Source organism: Vipera ursinii, assembly GCF_947247035.1.
Source record: "Vipera ursinii genome assembly, chromosome: 4".
Lineage (NCBI taxonomy): Eukaryota > Metazoa > Chordata > Lepidosauria > Squamata > Viperidae > Vipera > Vipera ursinii.
In genome coordinates, this window is record NC_139514.1 from 30,541,653 (window position 1) to 30,560,396 (window position 18,744).

The window sequence follows — 18,744 nt, forward strand, 5'->3', positions numbered from 1 at the left end:
TAGGCCAAATAGTTTTGAAACCTCTAATGAAGGAGAAATGGAATCAAATTTCATCACCATTTAGTAGCTATATTAATAACATTTTCCCAAGCAGATAATCTCTTAGTACATATATTGTTTTGTATAGAAATATTAATTGAATATTCATGTTTATTTTTCTTTAAGATTAAATATACGTATGTTTGTTTGTATTGCCAAATAATTATTTTTCATATTGGGTTTCGGTTAATTATTTTTACCTTTAATTATATGCTATTACTAAATGTTCATTTTAGTAATATTACTAAATATTACTAGTGTTCATTTTGTGTTTCTTTTTTAACTTGAAAAATAAATTACATTAAAATATACTTTGCAGGAAAAAGATATTCACTCTGGTTTGATTGGACCTATTTTGATCTGCCAGAAAGGCACAATTGACAATTACAACAGGCCAATAGACATAAGGGAATTTGTCCTGCTTTTTATGGTCTTTGATGAGGAGAGAAGCTGGTACTTTGAAAAATCTAACAAAAGGACTCGTGTAGAGAAACTTGCAGGAATCCAGTCTCGCCACACATTTCCTGGTAGAAATATTTTCATTTCTCTTGTATAAGATTTCCAGTTGCAATAAATAATTTTCATGCTAACGACGACATAATAGGATTGTCTACTCAATGTTATCTTTATGTATACAGCAATAGAACTAGCACTTAGACTTATATACCACTTCATAGTACTTTACAGCACTCTCTCAGCAGTTTATAGGGTCACCATATTGCCCCCAACAATCTGGGTTCTTATTTTACCGACGTCAGAAGGATGAAAGGGTGAGTCAACCTTGAGCTGATCAGGATCGAACTCCTGCAGTGTAATGCAGAATTAGCCTGCAATACTGCATTCTAACCACTGTGCCATCACGGCTCTTAAGAATATAAGAATTACATTTATATATTTTTTTCTATTTTCCTTATCCTGATAATAGCGCAGACCTGTATTTATCCATTGTTAAAACAATTAAGTCAATTGTTAACTGATTGCTTGTGTTAATAGCAAATCTATTAGATTTTGCTTTCTCTTCTAGTCCTTGTATCCTAAATAAAAAAACCTTTAAAACTACATTAAGTATACAGATCAGATTCTTTCCCACTTCTTAGATTCTATCATTACCTTTGTTTTCTTTATAAATAAAATTACAGAGATGCTATTTGAAGAGAAGCACAAAAAAATACATCTTTGATTCCTAAAGGTGACTTTGGCATACTCCCTCTCTCTCAGCTCGCCCTATCCTACTGGGTAGATATGGAGGGTAGGAACAGAAGGAGGGATTGCTATGAATGGTTCCTTGAACTCCTATAGCATAGCATTTGTGTCAGAAGTACCGAAGGACTTACAGGTTGAAAGGATTAGCCGGTGACATCACCGTTGCCTGCGGTATGGCTGCATGGGGGCTCCCTTCCTGCCCCTGGCGGAAGCTAAAGTGAAAGACAGGAGCTCAGCTATGCCTCACGACAACATTTGGGTCTTGAAGCTGGACTTGCTAACCTCCTATCCAGTGTCCTAACCATGTGATCACCGTGCTCCATTAACTCCTATACAAAAGGTGGAATCCAACTAATAATGATAAAGCTCCCAAATATTAAGAGTTCTGTGACTGAGATTTTCAGTAAAAGTTTTTTATTAACACGACTATATTAGCATAGCATTTTTATTTTATAGATAATTAGAGTATATCAAAGCACAGCATAAGATCTATTTTACTCTGATAACAATCTGTTGAGGTATGTTGGGCTGCCAGACTGACTGGCGCAAAGCTTGCATAGCGGTGTAAGTGAATGTACTAGAATCTGGGTCTTCCTCCTTTTAATCCAGAACTAATTGACTGTAGCACCAACATCTGTGGAGCTATTCACAGTCTAAATTGTTTTCTCAGTTATTTCTCTTCCTACTATGGCTCTTTCACAATTCTCAAATAACAGAATAACAGTTGGAAGAGACCTTCTAGGTCTTCTAGTCAGTCAAAATCAAGATTTTCACAACTGTTTGTTCAAGAAGGTTTGTATAATTTGCTTTAATAAAATACACATTTAAACTATATATCTACTTCAACTGGAATTTCCAAAGTTGGCTATATCATAATTTTTAGAAGCTTAGAAGATAGCTCCATGTTACTGCAAAAATGCAAGATGAATTTGTCATTCATTTTTCTGGTATTACAGTGCCTAACTTTATTTATTTTGTTTTAGTCTGGCTTATTTTGAATGGTCTATTTTATATTTTATTAAGACCAATCTTTGCTGGATATTTGTGAACAAAGCAGTTAAAAAATAAATATCTTTTTCCATCTCTCCTTGCACTACTATATTTAAAAGCAGTTGTAATCTTAATGAGAACTAGGAGAAAAAAGAGAAGTTTTCCCCCAGATCCTCACAATGCTATTGGATTTCCATATTACACATTTTTAATCTGATGCCTGCTATATTAAACTGAACTGCAAAGCTTTTTGTTTAATCTGGTCATATTTTTATTTTTAGCAATCAATGGAATCTCCTACCAGTTGCAAGGCTTGAAGATGTACAAAGATGAGAATGTCCACTGGCATTTGCTGAACATGGGTGGACCCAAAGACATCCATGTTGTTCATTTTCATGGCCAGACATTCACTGAAGAAGGAAGGGAAGATAATCAACTTGGGGTCCTTCCTCTTCTTCCTGGTAAATAAATTCAGATCCACACATCTGTTTCTTGCTGAAATGACTTGAAACATTTCTAACTACTTGCACTGAATATAGATAAAAAGCATTCATTAAAATATATTAGCCATACAGGAGATAAGAATATTATGTATAACTTCTTGAGTTGAACAAAATAAATATGGGAAATAAATGTAACAACAGTGTGGAATTCGCAATGCATTTCAAGTTGTAACTGATCTTAAGGAAAATAGGATATTATTTAAATATAATAGCATCAGTTATATAACACTGTTACTCTTCGTTTAAGTATTCTCTTAAAGAAGCATTATACAGCATGCAGTATATTGGAATGTTAATAGCATTAACACAAATGTTTAAACTTCTGAAATAGTGAAATGTGCAAAATAATAGCACCTTACCTTTTGTAAGATATATTTTCTTTAGGATGTACATAGTGGCCATTACTCTATGTTTGCATTATTAAAATTGTATGCAATGAAATTTGTTCATTGTAAATTTACAACGAATTTTGATTCCAGTAGCTTCAGAGATATTTATTTATTTATTTATTTATTTATTTATTTATTTATTTATTTGTTTGTTTTTATAAACCGCCCTTCTCCCGAGGGACTCGGGGCGGTGTACAGAGGAAGGAAGGTATACAGATTGAACAATAAAAACAATAGTAAAAACAAACTGGGACCCCAATTAAAGCTATCATGCCAGGCCGGACTGCTGGAACAGGAAGGTTTTTAAGTCCCGCCGGAAGGTGCGGAGGTCGGGGGCCATCCGGATTTCGGTTGGCAAGCTGTTCCAGAGGGCTGGCGCACCCACTGAGAATGCCCTCCCCCTGGGGGCCACCAGCCGACATTCCTTGAGCGGTGGCACCCTGAGGAGGCCCTCTCTGTGGGAGCGCACAGGACGGTGGGGTGCTGACATTGGCAGAAGGTGCTCCCGTAGGTAGTCCGGACCCATGCCATGTAGGGCTTTGTATGTCATTGTTAGCACCTTGAACTTCACACGGAAGGCAACCGGAAACCAGTGCAGCGCACGGAGGAGAGGTGTGATATGGGAGTATCGGGAGGCTCCCAAGAGTGTCCGTGCCGCTGCACTTTGAACCAGTTGAAGCTTCCGAGTGGATCTCAAGGGCAGCCCCATGTAGAGAGCGTTACAGTAGTCTAGGCGAGAGGTCACAAGGGCATGGGTGACTGTACGTAAGGCATCCAGGTCCAGATAAGGCCGTAGTTGGCGAACTAGTCGAACCCGGGAGAAGGTCCCCTTGGTCACAGCTCCTATGTGATCTTCCAGGGAGAGCTGCGAGTCTAGGAGGACACCCAGGTTGCGGGCCCTATCAACAGGGGGTAGTAACTTGTCCCCGATGTTAAGCGATGGGACGTTCTGAATATCCTGGCTTGCCGGTACGTACAGCCATTTAGTCTTGTCCGGGTTCAGTTGAAGCCTGTTCCTCCCCATCCATTCCCGGACCGCTTTCAGGCAGCGGGACATCACGTCGAGGGCATCACTGATATTGTTTGGAGTTGAGATGAAAAGCTGGGTGTCATCAGCATACTGATGGTACCCTACTCCAAAGCTGCGAATGATCTCACCCAGCGGTTTCATGTAGATGTTGAACAGAGAGGCGAGAGGACCGACCCCTGAGGGACTCCACAAGCGAGAGGCCTCGGGGTCGACCTCTGTCCCCCTGCCAGCACCGACTGCGAGCGACCCTGGAGAAAGGAGGAGAACCAACGCAGAACCGTGCCTCCCACTCCCAGTCCCCTGAGGCGTCGCAGCAAGATACCATGGTCAATGGTATCGAAAGCCGCCGAGAGGTCTAATAAGACTAGGACAGAGGAATGGCCCCTGTCCCGGGCTCTCCAGAGATCATTCATCAGAGCGACCAATGCCGTCTCCGTGCTGTAGCCCGGCCTGAAACCCGATTGGTACGGGTCTAGATAGACCGCTTCATCCAGGATCTGAGGAAGTTGGTGCACCACCACGCTCTCAACAACCTTCGCAAGGAAGCGAAGATTGGAGACAGGACGAAAGTTATTCAAAGAGGATGGGTCCAAGGTGGGCTTCTTGAGGAGAGGTCTCACCACCGCCTCCTTCAAGGCGGTGGGGAAGTGACCCTCACTTAGAGAAGCAGAGATGACCGCTAGGAACCAGCCTCGTGTCCCCTCTCGAGCTGCATAGGCCAGCCAGGAAGGGCACGGGTCCAATAAGCATGTGGAGGCGCTCAACCTTCTCATAATCCTGTCCACTTCCTTAGGAGTTACAGGATCAAATTCCTCCCAGATGACGTCGACAAGACTGTCCATGTCTTGTTCTTCCAGCTCAGCCCAGTTGGAGTCCAGGCCAGTTCGAATCCGAGCAATTTTATCCAGCAGATATTGACCGAATTCCTCGGCTCGACCCTGCAAGGGTTCCTCCCTCACCTCTTGGTTTAATAGGGAGCGAGTCACCCTGAACAAGGCAGCCGGGCGATTATCTGCGGACGCGATGAGGGTGGAAAAGTAGTTGGATTTTGCCACCCTTATCGCAGCGAGATAAGACCTGGTGAGGGTTCTTAGTCGCAATCGGTCGGATTCGGATCGACTGGATCTCCAACGGCTCTCTAGGCCCCGTCTCCGACGCTTCATCTCCCGGAGCTCCGCGGTGAACCATGGGGCTCGTTGGGATCTGCGCCGGGTCAGAGGCCGCAAGGGTACAACTCGGTCCAGAGCCTCCGTGGCTGCCTTTTCCCAGGCTTCCACTAAGGCATCCGCCGAGCTGTGAGCAGGGAGTGCATGTGTGTCCCTAAGCGCTGCCTGGAACTTATCAGGGTCCATTAGGCGCCTAGGGCGGTACCATCTGACTGGCACCGTGCATCCACGGTGGGGGGTGGCAAAGGGGAAGTCTAGCCGCAGGAGGTGGTGATCGGTCCATGACAGGGGCGTAACAGTTGTGGCACCCCCACCGATATCACCACGCCACCGTCCAGACAAGAACACCAAGTCTGGGGTGTGGCCTCTCTCATGAGTCGGTCCAGAAATTATTTGCGACAGGTCCATGGCCGCCATGGAAGCCATGAACTCCCGAGCCAGTTCGGACGATCCTCCCAGGGACGGCAGGTTAAAGTCGCCCAAGACCATGAGTTTTGGGAATTCAACCACCAACCCTGAGAGGACATCGAGTAGCTCGGGCAGGGCCGCCGCTGCACGATTAGGTGGTAGGTACGCCAGCAGCAGGCCCAACTGCGCCCCTGGGCCGTATCTCAGTAGGAGAGACTCACACCCGACCATCTGAGGGACGGTGGTCTCTCGCGGGCTAAGGGATTCCCTGATGATAACTGCCACTCCCCCGCCCCTCCCATGGGCCCGAGGCTGGTGCAGCACCTGGAAACCTGGCGGGCAGAGGTCAACCAGCGGGACACCACCCTCTGGGCCCAGCCAGGTTTCCGTGATGCAAGCTAGGTCCGCATGCTCGCTCTCCACTAGGTCACGAATGAGGTGAGCTTTGTTAGCTACGGACCTTGCATTCAGGTAGACCAGCCTTAGCATGGGAGGCTGCACACCTTCGCTCCCGGGTCCTCCGGGGGAGTACAGAGGGTCGGAGCATCTCACCGCTTGTACAGAGCGGAGATGACACTCCCGGTGACGATACGGCCCTCTGTCTGTGCACCTTCTGCCGTTCCCCACCATCCTGGGAATGGGCTGTTTGTCAGTACGCCACTGGGTATTATCGGCGACTGGTCCTCGTTGTACACCGTCGTGAATGGTCGTAGGCCTGGCATGCGTTATGGTGGCTGGAAGGCGTGCCTTTCCCGCGCAACCATAGCCTTCTCCCACCCCCCTCCCTAACCCCACAAAAAACTTAACTTAATCAGGGGCCTCTTGTTGGGCTTATGCTGGAGGCCCCTGGCCCTGCCCGGCCATCTCTCAGAGGCCCAGTGGTTGGGCCCGTCATCGAGATTGGATGTAGTGCAGGCGGGTCGCACCCAGGAGAGGGGGGAACACCTGAGGGCGTGCAGTACTGTGCTGGAGTATTGAACGAGCATAGTCACAAGGGGTTCCGGGAAGGCAGTCCCCTGGATGGTGAATTTGCAGGAGGGTTGAGTCGGGTAGGTGGGTTTCTGGATCGTCGCCCTGCCACTGCCACTTGGCCGGGCGAACCCCCAGAAGCAGGCCACTCCTCATCCTCTCACGATGGGTTGTGTCTCTGCTTCCGGAGGTGGTCCAGAATGTACTCTGGGTGAAGCATACCCCATAGAGCTCTCACCTCTATGGGGTTGCAGGTGTAAGGCCAAGCCACTCTGCCACCGTGGCTTGCACCCAGGCCCGTTATGTCCTGTGGGGAGAGAATGGGCAAGGATGGTTGAGAGTGGGCAGAAGGCAAGATGGAGGGGTTCATTAATTGGCGTCAGCTCTGGTGGTTCAGCCGCCCAAACAGTTCCCTCCCTGATCCTCTGGGCGTTGTTCCCGGCCGCAGCTCCATAGGCCCCTATTGGTTGGGGACCGTCTGGAGCGTGGCCTCCCAGAGGTATGGGAGTCCCTGGTGTCATGTCGCTACTGTTGCCGTCTCCGTTCAAGGTGCCTCGAAGAGGTGGCTCAGGGTGTGGGCCGTAGATGCCTCGCCGCCGCCACTACCGCCGCTGTCAGAGGCCCCTGGGCAAAAACGGTCGACCGGGGCCCGGGGAGGCTGCCACCGCCGTCCTCGCCTTCATTGCTGCCGCTTCCACCGTACAGGGCATAGAGGAGTCGTTGGCACCCATTCGTGGCGGCTGCAAACGGCTCAGAGAGCAGGCCGGAGATGCTACGCCGTGTCCATTTTTGCCGGCGTCGAGGGATCCTGATGAGAGTGGTCAGCCGGGGCCTGGAGAAGCTCCCGCTGCTGCTGCGGCCCATGCCGCCATCGCCTCCATTGCCCAGCGTCTCCTTCGGTGTGAATCTTTCGGAGGCACCGCCGCCTAGGAGCAGCCCAAGGTGGTCGAGGAAGAACAAGGCACCAGCCCCACTCAAGATGACTGTTTCGGTTCAGGGAGGCGGGCCGGAGACGCCGCACCGCTGTTGCTAGCGCCTCTGTCAAGGCCTCTGTGAAGGCCCCTCGGAGGACGGTCGACCAGGGCCCAGAGAAGCTGTCTCACCGCCCGCGTCTTCGTTGCTGCCGCTTCCGTCGTAAAGCTGGTCTGCGGCGTCTCCTTGATCACTCGGAGACGCCGCCGCTATCCGGGAGCAGATTAGGCAGCCGAGGCAGAACAGCAACTCCGGCCCCGCTCAGGATGGTTGTAACGGCAGCAGCGGCTCAGGGGGCGGGCCGGAGATGCCACGCCGCCAGCGCTACCGCCGCTGCCAAGGTCCCTGGGAGGCGAACGACTGGGCCTGGAGAAGCAGTCCCGGCCGCCGTCGTCTCCGCTGCCGCCTCTTCCACCGCCCAGCTGATCCGCGGCGCCTCCTCTGATCCTTGGAGACGCCGCCGCTGCCCGGGAGCGGGCCAGGGGAGCCGAGGTAGAGCGGAAGCGTCGGCCTCAATTCAGATGGCTGTGCAGCCGCAGCGGCTCAGGGGGTGGGCCGAAGATGTCACCACCAACCGCCACCGCTGTTTCCAGCCCCCTGGGGAAGATGACTGGCTTTGGGCTTGGAGCGCTCTCACCGCCACTGTTGCTGTACTCACTTTCGCTTTCGCCGCCTCCGCCTCACAGATGATCTGCGGCGTCTCCTTTGATCCTTCGGAGACGCCGCCGCCGCCGGGAGTAGATCAGGCGGCTGAGGCAGAGCGAGGATGTCGGCCCCATTTAAAACGGCCGCCAACGGCCCAGGCGGTGGGGCGGAGATGTCCCGGCACCCCTACAGCTGATTCGGGGCGGCAGCGGACGGCACATTGCCCATTTCAGCTGCCCAACTTCTAACCCCACCCCAGGGGTTTGTTGACATCCCTGGGGGGCTCCTGGGGGGACGCCTTACCACTGGGGGTTACGGAGCTCTCCCCAGCACGTCCGCCATCTTTGGAGCCTATATGAAACTCGCTAAGACACTCAATTTTCCATTCTAGATAATCTGAGAGAATTATGGCTAGCAATACAAAACTTCTCACATACAAGGGCAATTTGGAAATAAACCTCCGTTTGAGGTGTGAGAAATAGGCGGAGATAGCGACGTTTGTCCTATGGCACCATGTGCAGTAGTTCAGTAGGCAGTAAGGAGTGGAAGGAGAAGGTTATGTTGCAGCTGACTCGCCCGCTAGATCAATTGAAAATGAACTCTGCCATAAAAAAAGCCCGCCAAATGTGAAGATGCCAAAAAAATACTACTAGTGAAGTTCGTGGTTTGAGCATCAATTCAGAAGTCTACTGTGAAACATTACAAAAACTCAGACAAGCCATCCATAACAAATATCGGGGCATACTGACTTCCGGTGTGGTGTTTGTTCACTATAATGCTCGCCCGCACACTGCTAAATGCACCCAAGAACTTTTGAAGCAGTTCCATTGGGATGCTTTTGATCACTTGCCCCTATAGCCCAGATTTGGCACCAAGCGACTACTACTAAGGAATTTCAAACCTTGTAAGACATTAGGATAAGTGCCTCAATATGAATGGTGATTATGTTTAAAAGTAATGCTGTAGTTTCTAATGTCTATAATAAAAGTTCTGTATCTGCGAGTGTCTGTCATTGACAACCAAATGGAGGTTTATTTCTGAATTGCCCTCGTATATGGGAAATAATGATCATAAAAACATTCACAGAATACTTGAGCTCTGATCAGGTTTGATGGCTGCCTATGGGACAATATATTCATGTGAATAAGAGGGAGAGAGGCTTGTTTGCTTGCTTATGCTGTAAAATAAACCTTTATAAATAGAGAAACTAATAAATTAGGATTTAGGACTGTATAGAGCTCCAGTTCTCATTCTTACAACAACTCCAGTCCAATGTTGAAAGACTGAAAATATTTAAGGGACAAGTGCTCTAAACCTCTTACTGTAGTTTAGTGTTTTTTTTTAGTTTTATTAAATTTTTATACCGCCCTTCTCCCGAAGGACTCAGGGCGGTGTACAGGGCAATAAATATCAGAATATAAATACAAAAGTTAAAAGAAGTTAAAAGAATTAAATAATCATGCCCAATATAATACAATGTAATACAGATGTTTCCCAAATTCAGTGGCTTTCTTCTTCTATCAACCAATAGTTTGTTCCATAACATTTGTTCTATTAACGTTAAGTATACATCTATTTGCCATCTAATTTCTGGTCAAGTTTAACATGCTATTCTACTCACCATATTACCACATGACTCAAATTCTAGGAATTTAAACCTATTTTAAAAATTAACATATTTCCTCTGTTTTCAAGGTTCATTCACCACGATCAAAATGATACCATCCAAAATTGGCACATGGCTTTTAGAAACAGAAGTTGGTGAATATCAGGAAAGAGGAATGCAAGCTCTCTTTACTGTCATTGATAAAGGTAACAGAGTTTAACCATACTAATTCTACAACGCACATATCTTCATTACAAGTTTGTGACACACAAAAAGTGGTGGGGATCAATTCTGAGATCCCAGGATTTTTTGTTTGCAGGGATAGCATGTAGATTACATCAGTGGCACATTCCCTATTTAGCAGGCATTGAAAATATTTTCAGGATTTGAGAGAAGGCATGTGTCCTATTTTAATATCATTACTATATAATCTGCTCGTCTTTGCCTCTTCCTAGCTGGTCATACCTAAGATGGGTACAACAACATAGCAACCATACTTTCTCTCCTGTTGGGTTTAATAAGTAGTACTCTACTTAATACCAGAATTTAGGAAAAGCTAATAAAACACCTCCATGCTGTCTCTTTCTCCCTCTGCAGATTGTAAATTACCAATGGGTCTGGCAAGTGGGATAATACATGATTCACAAATCAGTGCTTCAGATCATGTTGGTACGTTGAATTTTAAAGCTGTCATGTCAAAAATCTTGTTATTTGGAAATCCTATATCTAGAAGTTCATCTACTGTGTTATGTGGCTCTAATGAACATCCAGTTCATTAAATTATATGTGGGGCATGTTTTCATTTTATTTTTATGGTGCTAAAAATAATTGTCTCATAATAACAAGAGGCCAGGGAAAAGAACCTTAATTATTAGTATGTACTAGGCCCTCAATACCTAGCATACAGCATTCAATATATTTTTGGGAACATTTTCAGATTTTTTTTCTTTCTGCTTCTTGGTTCCAGTTCTTTTATAATAGATGTCAATGCTGCAAACATTGACATGATTTGCATTGACAATATAAGAGACAGCCTGTTACTTTAAATGCTTCATTGGGGGGGGGAGAAATCTACCCGGATGTTGTGAGAAGATTGGAAAAGTCCGCATACAGAATGGGAAGTGAAACCTCATATGTAAAACTAATTGGATAATGTGATTTATGACGTGTAGATAAGGGTGGAGATTGTGTGTGTGTTATGATGGGTTTGGGGGGAGGAGATTTCAGATTCTGGCATCCCTCCATGAGTGCCGATGTTCCGTTTCATTATTAAAACTTTTTAGATAAACAATGCTTGCATTTTGTTTGAAACTGTGTCTTTTATCGGAACGATGACAATAGACACTTGATAATCGATAATTTCCAATATTTTTTCTGCATTTTTGTTCATGGGCCAGTCATCCTCTTTCAGGCCAATCCACCTCACAGGTTTGTTGTGGGGAAAAATAGGAGGAGGAAGGAATGTTAGGTATGTTGGCTGCCTCAAGTTATTTGTAAAAATAATAAAAGTGGGATACAAATAAATTATTTTTTTTAAAAAAAATTCCTGTTGTGAAAATAATATTGGGTTTTTTGCAATTGGTTTAGTAAAAAATGAAAGTCACCATGGAAAACAAGCATATCGACATAATTCTGCAAAAATGTCTTTTCCATATTTCTGTACAGGATATTGGGAGCCTAAGCTAGCAAGACTGAATAATGCTGGAAAATATAATGCTTGGAGCATCATAAAGAAGGAAAATGAGCACCCATGGATCCAAGTATGAATTAAGATACATAAGGGAGAAAACCCTAAGATGACTTAAGCTTATTGCATGCATGGGCTGAGGAATCTCAGGCTTCTCTGAGCATTAGAAATAGAAGCTCAAGAGTGCAGGCATCCAAGAATACTAAACTAAGACAAGAAGATTAGTAAAAAGGAATGAGGCTAATTACAGAATTCTGGACATGGCTAGATACAAGCCAATACAAGCTCAAATTATAGTGAAATCAATATTTGTATTCTTGCCCTTTTACTTCCACCTATGTAATGGGCCTGAATTTTCTCTCTTCTGGAGAAATGGTTTCCACCTGTTCCTAATGTTAACAGTTGTGGTAACTAATTTTTGACATCTGCTCTTAACTGTATCAGAACTAACTTTCAAAGGAACACAGGTAAAAATATTGTGGTTTAGAAATAAGGGACACGGCCTCTATCTTCCTTACTGGCTAATATCAAGTCAAAAATAGTTCTGTCCTTTGTGGTTCCTTTTCTCTGAAAGAAACAACTATCTGGAAAGTAAGAATTGTCTTCCAACAAATACCATCATTTCTATTTAAATATCTGCAATTTGTTTTTTTGAAAAGGATCATTCATAACTTCTTCATTGGGTTCATAATATTAAGCACCAAGCACAGCCTTAATTTTTTGTTCCTTCGCTCATTTTAATCCAGAGGCTCTCAACAATATTGCGAAGATCACTCACTTGGATTTTTAAACCGATAATGGATATAGATAAAAAGATGGGTACAAAAAGGCAGAAAAACTAATTTCCATCCATTGCATTCATAAGGTTAGAAAAGACACAAGCATCTAAAACACACCTTGCATTAGAGTTGAAAATTAAGTTCTTGCTTAATGATTGCCCTACCTAGTGACTTTCTGAGTTACAATGGCAATGAAAAAGTAAATTTACAATTAGTCCTTGTGCTGATGACCAATGCAGTGTCCCCATCATCACGATTGACCTTCAGGTGTTTCTTAAGTGGTGGGGGTTTCTGAGTGTCACAGTGTGCTGGAATTATGTGAATGCTTTTTGTGCACTTCACAACTGGCTTCTGACAAATAGAGTCAATAGAGAAGCCGGCAATAAAATTGCAAGTTGTGGTCACATGATGTCTTCCTTAATGGCTAAATTAAATTGATGTCATATGGCCATTGTGATTATGTGATTTTTCCTTAACAACCATGATGCTTAGCAATGGAGTTTTAGGCCTAATTGTGGTTCCCTAAGCGAGGACTATGAGCAGGTGCTACAACATGGTGAATGTAGATAATTTAGGAATATAAAGAACAAAGACTGATATCACTGCTCAAAGACCAGCTCCTATTTTTAGTTTTAAATGATTGCAAAACACCCAGTATGTATAGATTGTAAGCTATAGCTTAGCATCATACATGAATCCAGTTTTCACTTTACTATATGTCAAATCAAGAGCATTCTGGTTGGTCTGCTTTTAGGTTGATAGTAGACAACAGATGGCAAAGACTATACTATTTGCTTTGTATGCTGTACATTGGCTTAAATTAGAGGGGATGTTCTTCTACCATCAAAGATGAACTAGATTTCAACCTTCAGTTTGTTTAGTGTTGTAAATAGATAGAAAAGGGATAAACTTCCATTTATGTGAGACAGATTTCTTGAACCAATCCTGTATTTCCATCTAGTATAGTACAGAATCCCTTTTAACTGAAGAAATGAAACTGGGGTAATATAGATTCATAATTTCTGTTATTGTATAGGTAGACCTACAAAGACAAGTTGTCATCACAGGTGTTCAGACCCAAGGAGCCAAGCAACTAATGAAAAGTTTGTATACTGTGGAATATTTTGTTACCTACAGCAAAGATGGGCGAAAGTGGATTACTTTTAAAGGAAAACATCCCAAAACACGAATGGTTTGCATATTTCTTCTATCTGAAATCCTCGTTCTTCTTTTCTGCTTGAAAATATGTAGAAGTCATGCTAAGAGTTTTTACCCTTTCAAATTTAAATATATGAAAGAATAGTATTAAAATTATATATTCTCTATACTGTACATCTCTTAAACTACTACAAACATATTTTATTTACTACCTTCTCCTTTTTCACTTGTTTTCTTTTTAAGGAAGTAGCTTTCTAAATCCAGATTTATTTTGAATGAGAAACAGAGAAGCAAAAACTGGAAAATATTTAATTGGTGGGTGGGAAAGAATGTAAATTGTGGAAAGGTAATTTCTTCTCTTCTTTTAATTTGTAAATAATAAAACATTATTGAAAGGGAATTGTAGCTGGGAACAACAGATATGATTTAGGGTAGTTTAATTTTTTTATGGGCAAATATATAAAGAATGATTGTGGTGACATTAGAGGTGTGTTTAGTATGGATAAGAAAACCTGTGTACTTTGTTTACAGATGATGTATCATTGCTGTTTTAAACACCAAATTATTTGTGGTGAACACTAGGCAGATTACATGCTACAATGAGGAATATGAATCTGAAAATATATGTGCATATATATGCATATCAAAGACTGAAATACATTGTGTTTGACAGGGAAAATGGAAAGAACAGTTGTAAGCTATAAACAAACACCAAGAAAATAAAGCAAGTAAATATAACAGAATTCTTGCCATATGAAACTTTTTGATCCTCAATTCTCACTGAAATAATTCAGTGCTTGTTTTGATGTGCAACCTCACTGAAAACCAATAACTAATTAAAACTGAGTAAGCTCAAATGCATTTTAGTTTTCCAGATGCAAATATTTTAAAATAATTTATATTTTTTAAAAATGAGACATAATTTATAGAACTTGGATTTCTTTTTCCTCAGCTTTTTGAGGGTAACTCAGATGGTACCACAGTAAAAGACAACCACATTGATCCTCCTATTATTGCCAGATATATTAGGCTGCATCCAACCAAGTTCCACAATAGACCTACTTTCCGCATTGAACTGTTGGGTTGTGAAGTTGAAGGTAAGATGTGAAGAGATGTTTGACATATACTTTCAAACGAGGAGAAATATTGAAAGTGCAAGAGAAATAAGATTTTATACAAGGAATGAATATTGGGGGAGAGATTAAATTATTTGATCAAGCTATCTGTAGAAATATAATTCCGAGCCTGCTGGTATTTTTTCCTGAATATTAGAAAAATCTAACAGGGATATGTATTTACAACAGGGTGCTCTATGCCATTGGGAATGGAAAGTGGGGCTATCAAGAATTCAGAGATTACAGCCTCTTCTTATAAAAAGACGTGGTTGAGTTCATGGAAACCATCCCTTGCACGACTCAATCTGAAAGGGCGAACAAATGCTTGGCAACCAAAGGTAAAAACAAAAGCTACAAACTAAGTTACCTGATTTTTTTTCTTGGTTGCATTTTTTTATTTTACTTTTCCATTAAATTAAATGCTTAAGGTAGTTTCCATATAATAATTGATGGTATCAATCAAAGAGAAGAGAGAGCAGAGCACAGCTGATATGATTGGTATATTTTGAATGATGCTGAATTGTTATTTACATAGTTAATATTTCTTTCCACACTTTTATTTCTCCTTAGTGAAGTCACTTCACAAATTATATGGCAGCAGTTTCAGAGTTGTATGTCCGTTAATACTGTCTCTCTGATTCATATTCTTGTATAATATAAGAGTCCTTAAATGATTGCTTATAGCAGGGGTGTCAAACTCAATTTCACTGAGGGCCGCATCAGCATTGCGATTGCCCTCAAGGGGCCGGGTGGGTGTGGCCAGGGTGGGCGTGGCCTACTGGGTGGGCGTGGCTAGTGTGCGTATGGCCTACTGGGTGGGCGTGGCCAGCTCTACATCATTGGCATCAAGGGTGCCTATGGGGGCCTGGGCAGGAGTGGGACAGATCTGAGGGTCTCTGGCAGGAGGAGGGTCTCTGGGCCAGGGCCAAGGCAGTGGGGGCCGTTCCCTCACTGTTTCCAGGATGGCTTCGCGGGCCGCATGAAACCACTTCACGGGCCGGATCTGGCCCCCGGGCCTTGTGTTTGACATGTCTGGCTTATAGTATTCATGAAATCATGGAATCATACAGTCATAAGGCTGGAAGGGACCTTGGAGATCCTCTAGATCGACCCACTGCTCAGGACAGGAGTCCTTATTCTATCTTAGACAAATAGTTGCCCGATCTTTTCTTGAAAACCTCCATCAATGGAGCTCCCACAACTCCGGGAGACTATTTGTTCCATTGACAATTGTTGACTGGGAAAAAATTATATTGCAAGAATTAATACATGAAGCATCCTTGAAGAAATTTGTGTTCTGAGCATTAAATGTGTTCTATTTTTATAAGAAAGAAAAGTAAAACAGGGAGGAGAGATTCCATTAATTCTATAGTAGTTAAAGTCCTATATAATTGGAGATCATCTTTGGATTTGTATTGTTTAAATTTAGGGTAGGTAGCCTTCATGTGTTCTCTTGGATTTTTAATAGCACTTAATTTACATGTTAATGAGTTCAGATTTCCTGTGCATTTCCATATGACTCAATTAGTGCAGGTTGTAGATAATTAGAGTTCAACTGCTAAGAGTAGCATGATAAGGTGACCCTTATTAATCCTTTAGGTAAACAACAAAGATCAGTGGCTACAAATTGATTTGCAACAGCTTACAAAAATAACAAGCATAATAACTCAAGGAGCTACATCAATGTCTACAGAAATGTATGTGAAAACATTTTCCATCCATTATACTGATGGCAATTCAAGTTGGACGCCTTATTTGGATGTTTGCAGTTCCATGGAAAAGGTACCAATTGCTTATCTTACTGATGGATTTGATTACCTAAATTATACGTACCTTCCAACCTTATTATTTTATTACCATATGTATGATACTATGTTGGGAATATATAAGGCTGAAAAATATTCATTTCCCTTTTCATAGATTTTAATCTAATCTTTGGGAATTAGTGACTCTGAACTATCTCATTTGGTTTTGTCACAGCTCCTACAGTTTGCCATAGTACATTGTTAAATTGCTGAACAATGATTTGCAACTAGGTGGGCATCAGAGGTCCCTTTATTAATTCAGAGGAAACCAAAGGGTACAGATGGAGCAGCAGTTGATAATAGTGGGACAGATTAGCAGATCATTTTGCGGATTAGTTCCCTGAAAAGATCACTGCTCAAAAACCAGAATAATAATTGAGTCTTATTACAGGTGAATTATAGTTCATATCTCCTGTGGGACATAGCCCTAGTATTCTTACTGTAAAAACTACAAGCCAATGCTGGAATGTTTCTTAAAGGGTAGTTCCTAAACATTCTCAGAATCAGTTTGGTTTCTCTTGCTTTTCAGGCATGGCTAAATTCTACCATGAGTTTTTTTTAACCTCACATTTTTCCAGTAAAGGAGAAAATTATGGCAATGTACATCAACCCAGAAATCTAACAAAACCTTTCCCTTCCCTAGAGGGCCTGGAAAGACCATAATCACCATATCCCCTATCTTTCCCCATGGCTGAAATTTTCCTGGAATTCCAGCAAATATGAGATTTCTCCAATTAAAAGCACTTGGAGTGTGCCATCAGTCAGGACAATACATGCATCTCAATTTGAATGAGTTTGACAAAGCACATTGGTAGTCAATAATAGCATGGATTTCAAATAATGAAACAATAGTTCATCATAAGGCAACTTGATAGGTTTATCTAAATTTTGCAAGCCCACAAATTGAGATGAATTGAGACAGAAAATCATTTCCCTGGTGATATTCTGTGGGAATTTTGAGGATTTATATTTGAAATGTTCATTCATTTGCATATGATGCTAATTCATTCTTTTGTTTTATATTAAGGTGTTCACAGGAAATATTAACAGTAATGGACAAGTCAAACACTTTTTCAAACCACCTATATTATCCAGGTTCATTCGTATCATCCCAAAAACATGGAATCAATATATTGCACTCCGGATAGAACTGTTTGGTTGTGATGTCTTTTAAAGCTTGGGCAGAAGACTATCAAATCAAGCAACTTCAGTGTTTCAGTTTTTCTTATTACTAACTCTATTTTTAAAAGGAAACAAAGCAAAAGCATAATAAAACAGTATTAGCATAATAAAGCTATCCTTTTTAAAAGATTTTCAGCCACAGCTTTCAAATAGCTATGAAAATATGAATCAAAATAACACAACTGAAGTGACTTTACAATGAATAATTCTACTGCCACTTTAATCCTGAATGTACATCCTAACACAATAAAATCTTATTTTTTGCAGTTTTATGTTCCTTGTGTCTTCCTGTTCTCAAATAGAAAACATTTCAATTTTTGTTGCATTTTCTTCTGAGGGCATATAACAAAAATATTACATTAATTAAATTTCAGCGATTAAGAGCCTTTAGCTCAACTTGGCTGTTCTAGAAAGTGAAACCAGATTGGCCTTGGTTAGTACATAGATGATCATCTGAAACATCTATGCCAATGAGATGGATTGGGAAATTGAAGTCAATGGCATTTAATTGTCCACTTAATGTTGCTAGGAAAAGTATGGATGTAGCTGTGTAAATCATCAGGAGCTGAAAGGCAACTTTTAATGAAGACAGACAACAGTAACTGTTAGATCAGAGGTATAAATGCTGATATCAATGATGCTTTTCAACAGTCTCTATGAATAATCTTAGGTCTCGAGAATGAGTCAAAGTGACTAATATAATCAATTAAAATGATTTATTTCAATTATCTAATATCTACCAAAAATGAACCAATTCCAATGAATCAAGGATAAACATATCCAAACCCAATATATATAATATATATCCAATAATTCCTCAACAAACACATCTGGTTATTTTTGCAAATTTCCATATTTTAACATTTCTCCAGCTTCTGCAGAGTTTATGACCTTTTAACATTCTCACAATATTTACTACCTTTTCATCATTTTTTCTTGAGCACTAATTCCAAATTTTCACCTCCATTTCAAAAGATATATTTAGTACTCCTTTCAGCATTCCTTTAGTTTCTTTACAAATAATTTCATTATATTTATTGTCATTTTCATTCACATTCTATCATGTATTTTAGCCCTTTCATTCATGGGCAACTGGAA

The 18,744-nt window shown here is 42.1% G+C and overlaps 1 protein-coding gene across 1 annotated transcript in view; it reads left to right on the forward strand.

The window, feature by feature from the left end:
* The window catches only part of F5 (coagulation factor V), a gene marked incomplete at its 5' end in the record, with an annotated part of 49,025 nt that extends 31,113 nt beyond the window's left edge, over nucleotides 1-17,912 (forward strand). Inside the window, 10 exons of the mRNA XM_083361252.1 lie at nucleotides 359-566; nucleotides 2,514-2,693; nucleotides 10,010-10,126; nucleotides 10,518-10,589; nucleotides 11,586-11,680; nucleotides 13,423-13,578; nucleotides 14,497-14,641; nucleotides 14,849-14,997; nucleotides 16,259-16,441; nucleotides 17,492-17,912. Coding sequence (XP_083217378.1) covers nucleotides 359-566; nucleotides 2,514-2,693; nucleotides 10,010-10,126; nucleotides 10,518-10,589; nucleotides 11,586-11,680; nucleotides 13,423-13,578; nucleotides 14,497-14,641; nucleotides 14,849-14,997; nucleotides 16,259-16,441; nucleotides 17,492-17,638 — 1,452 coding nt within the window. The 3' untranslated portion in view covers nucleotides 17,639-17,912. The remainder of the gene's footprint in view (nucleotides 1-358; nucleotides 567-2,513; nucleotides 2,694-10,009; nucleotides 10,127-10,517; nucleotides 10,590-11,585; nucleotides 11,681-13,422; nucleotides 13,579-14,496; nucleotides 14,642-14,848; nucleotides 14,998-16,258; nucleotides 16,442-17,491) is intronic.
* Nucleotides 17,913-18,744: the final 832 nt, after the last annotated feature.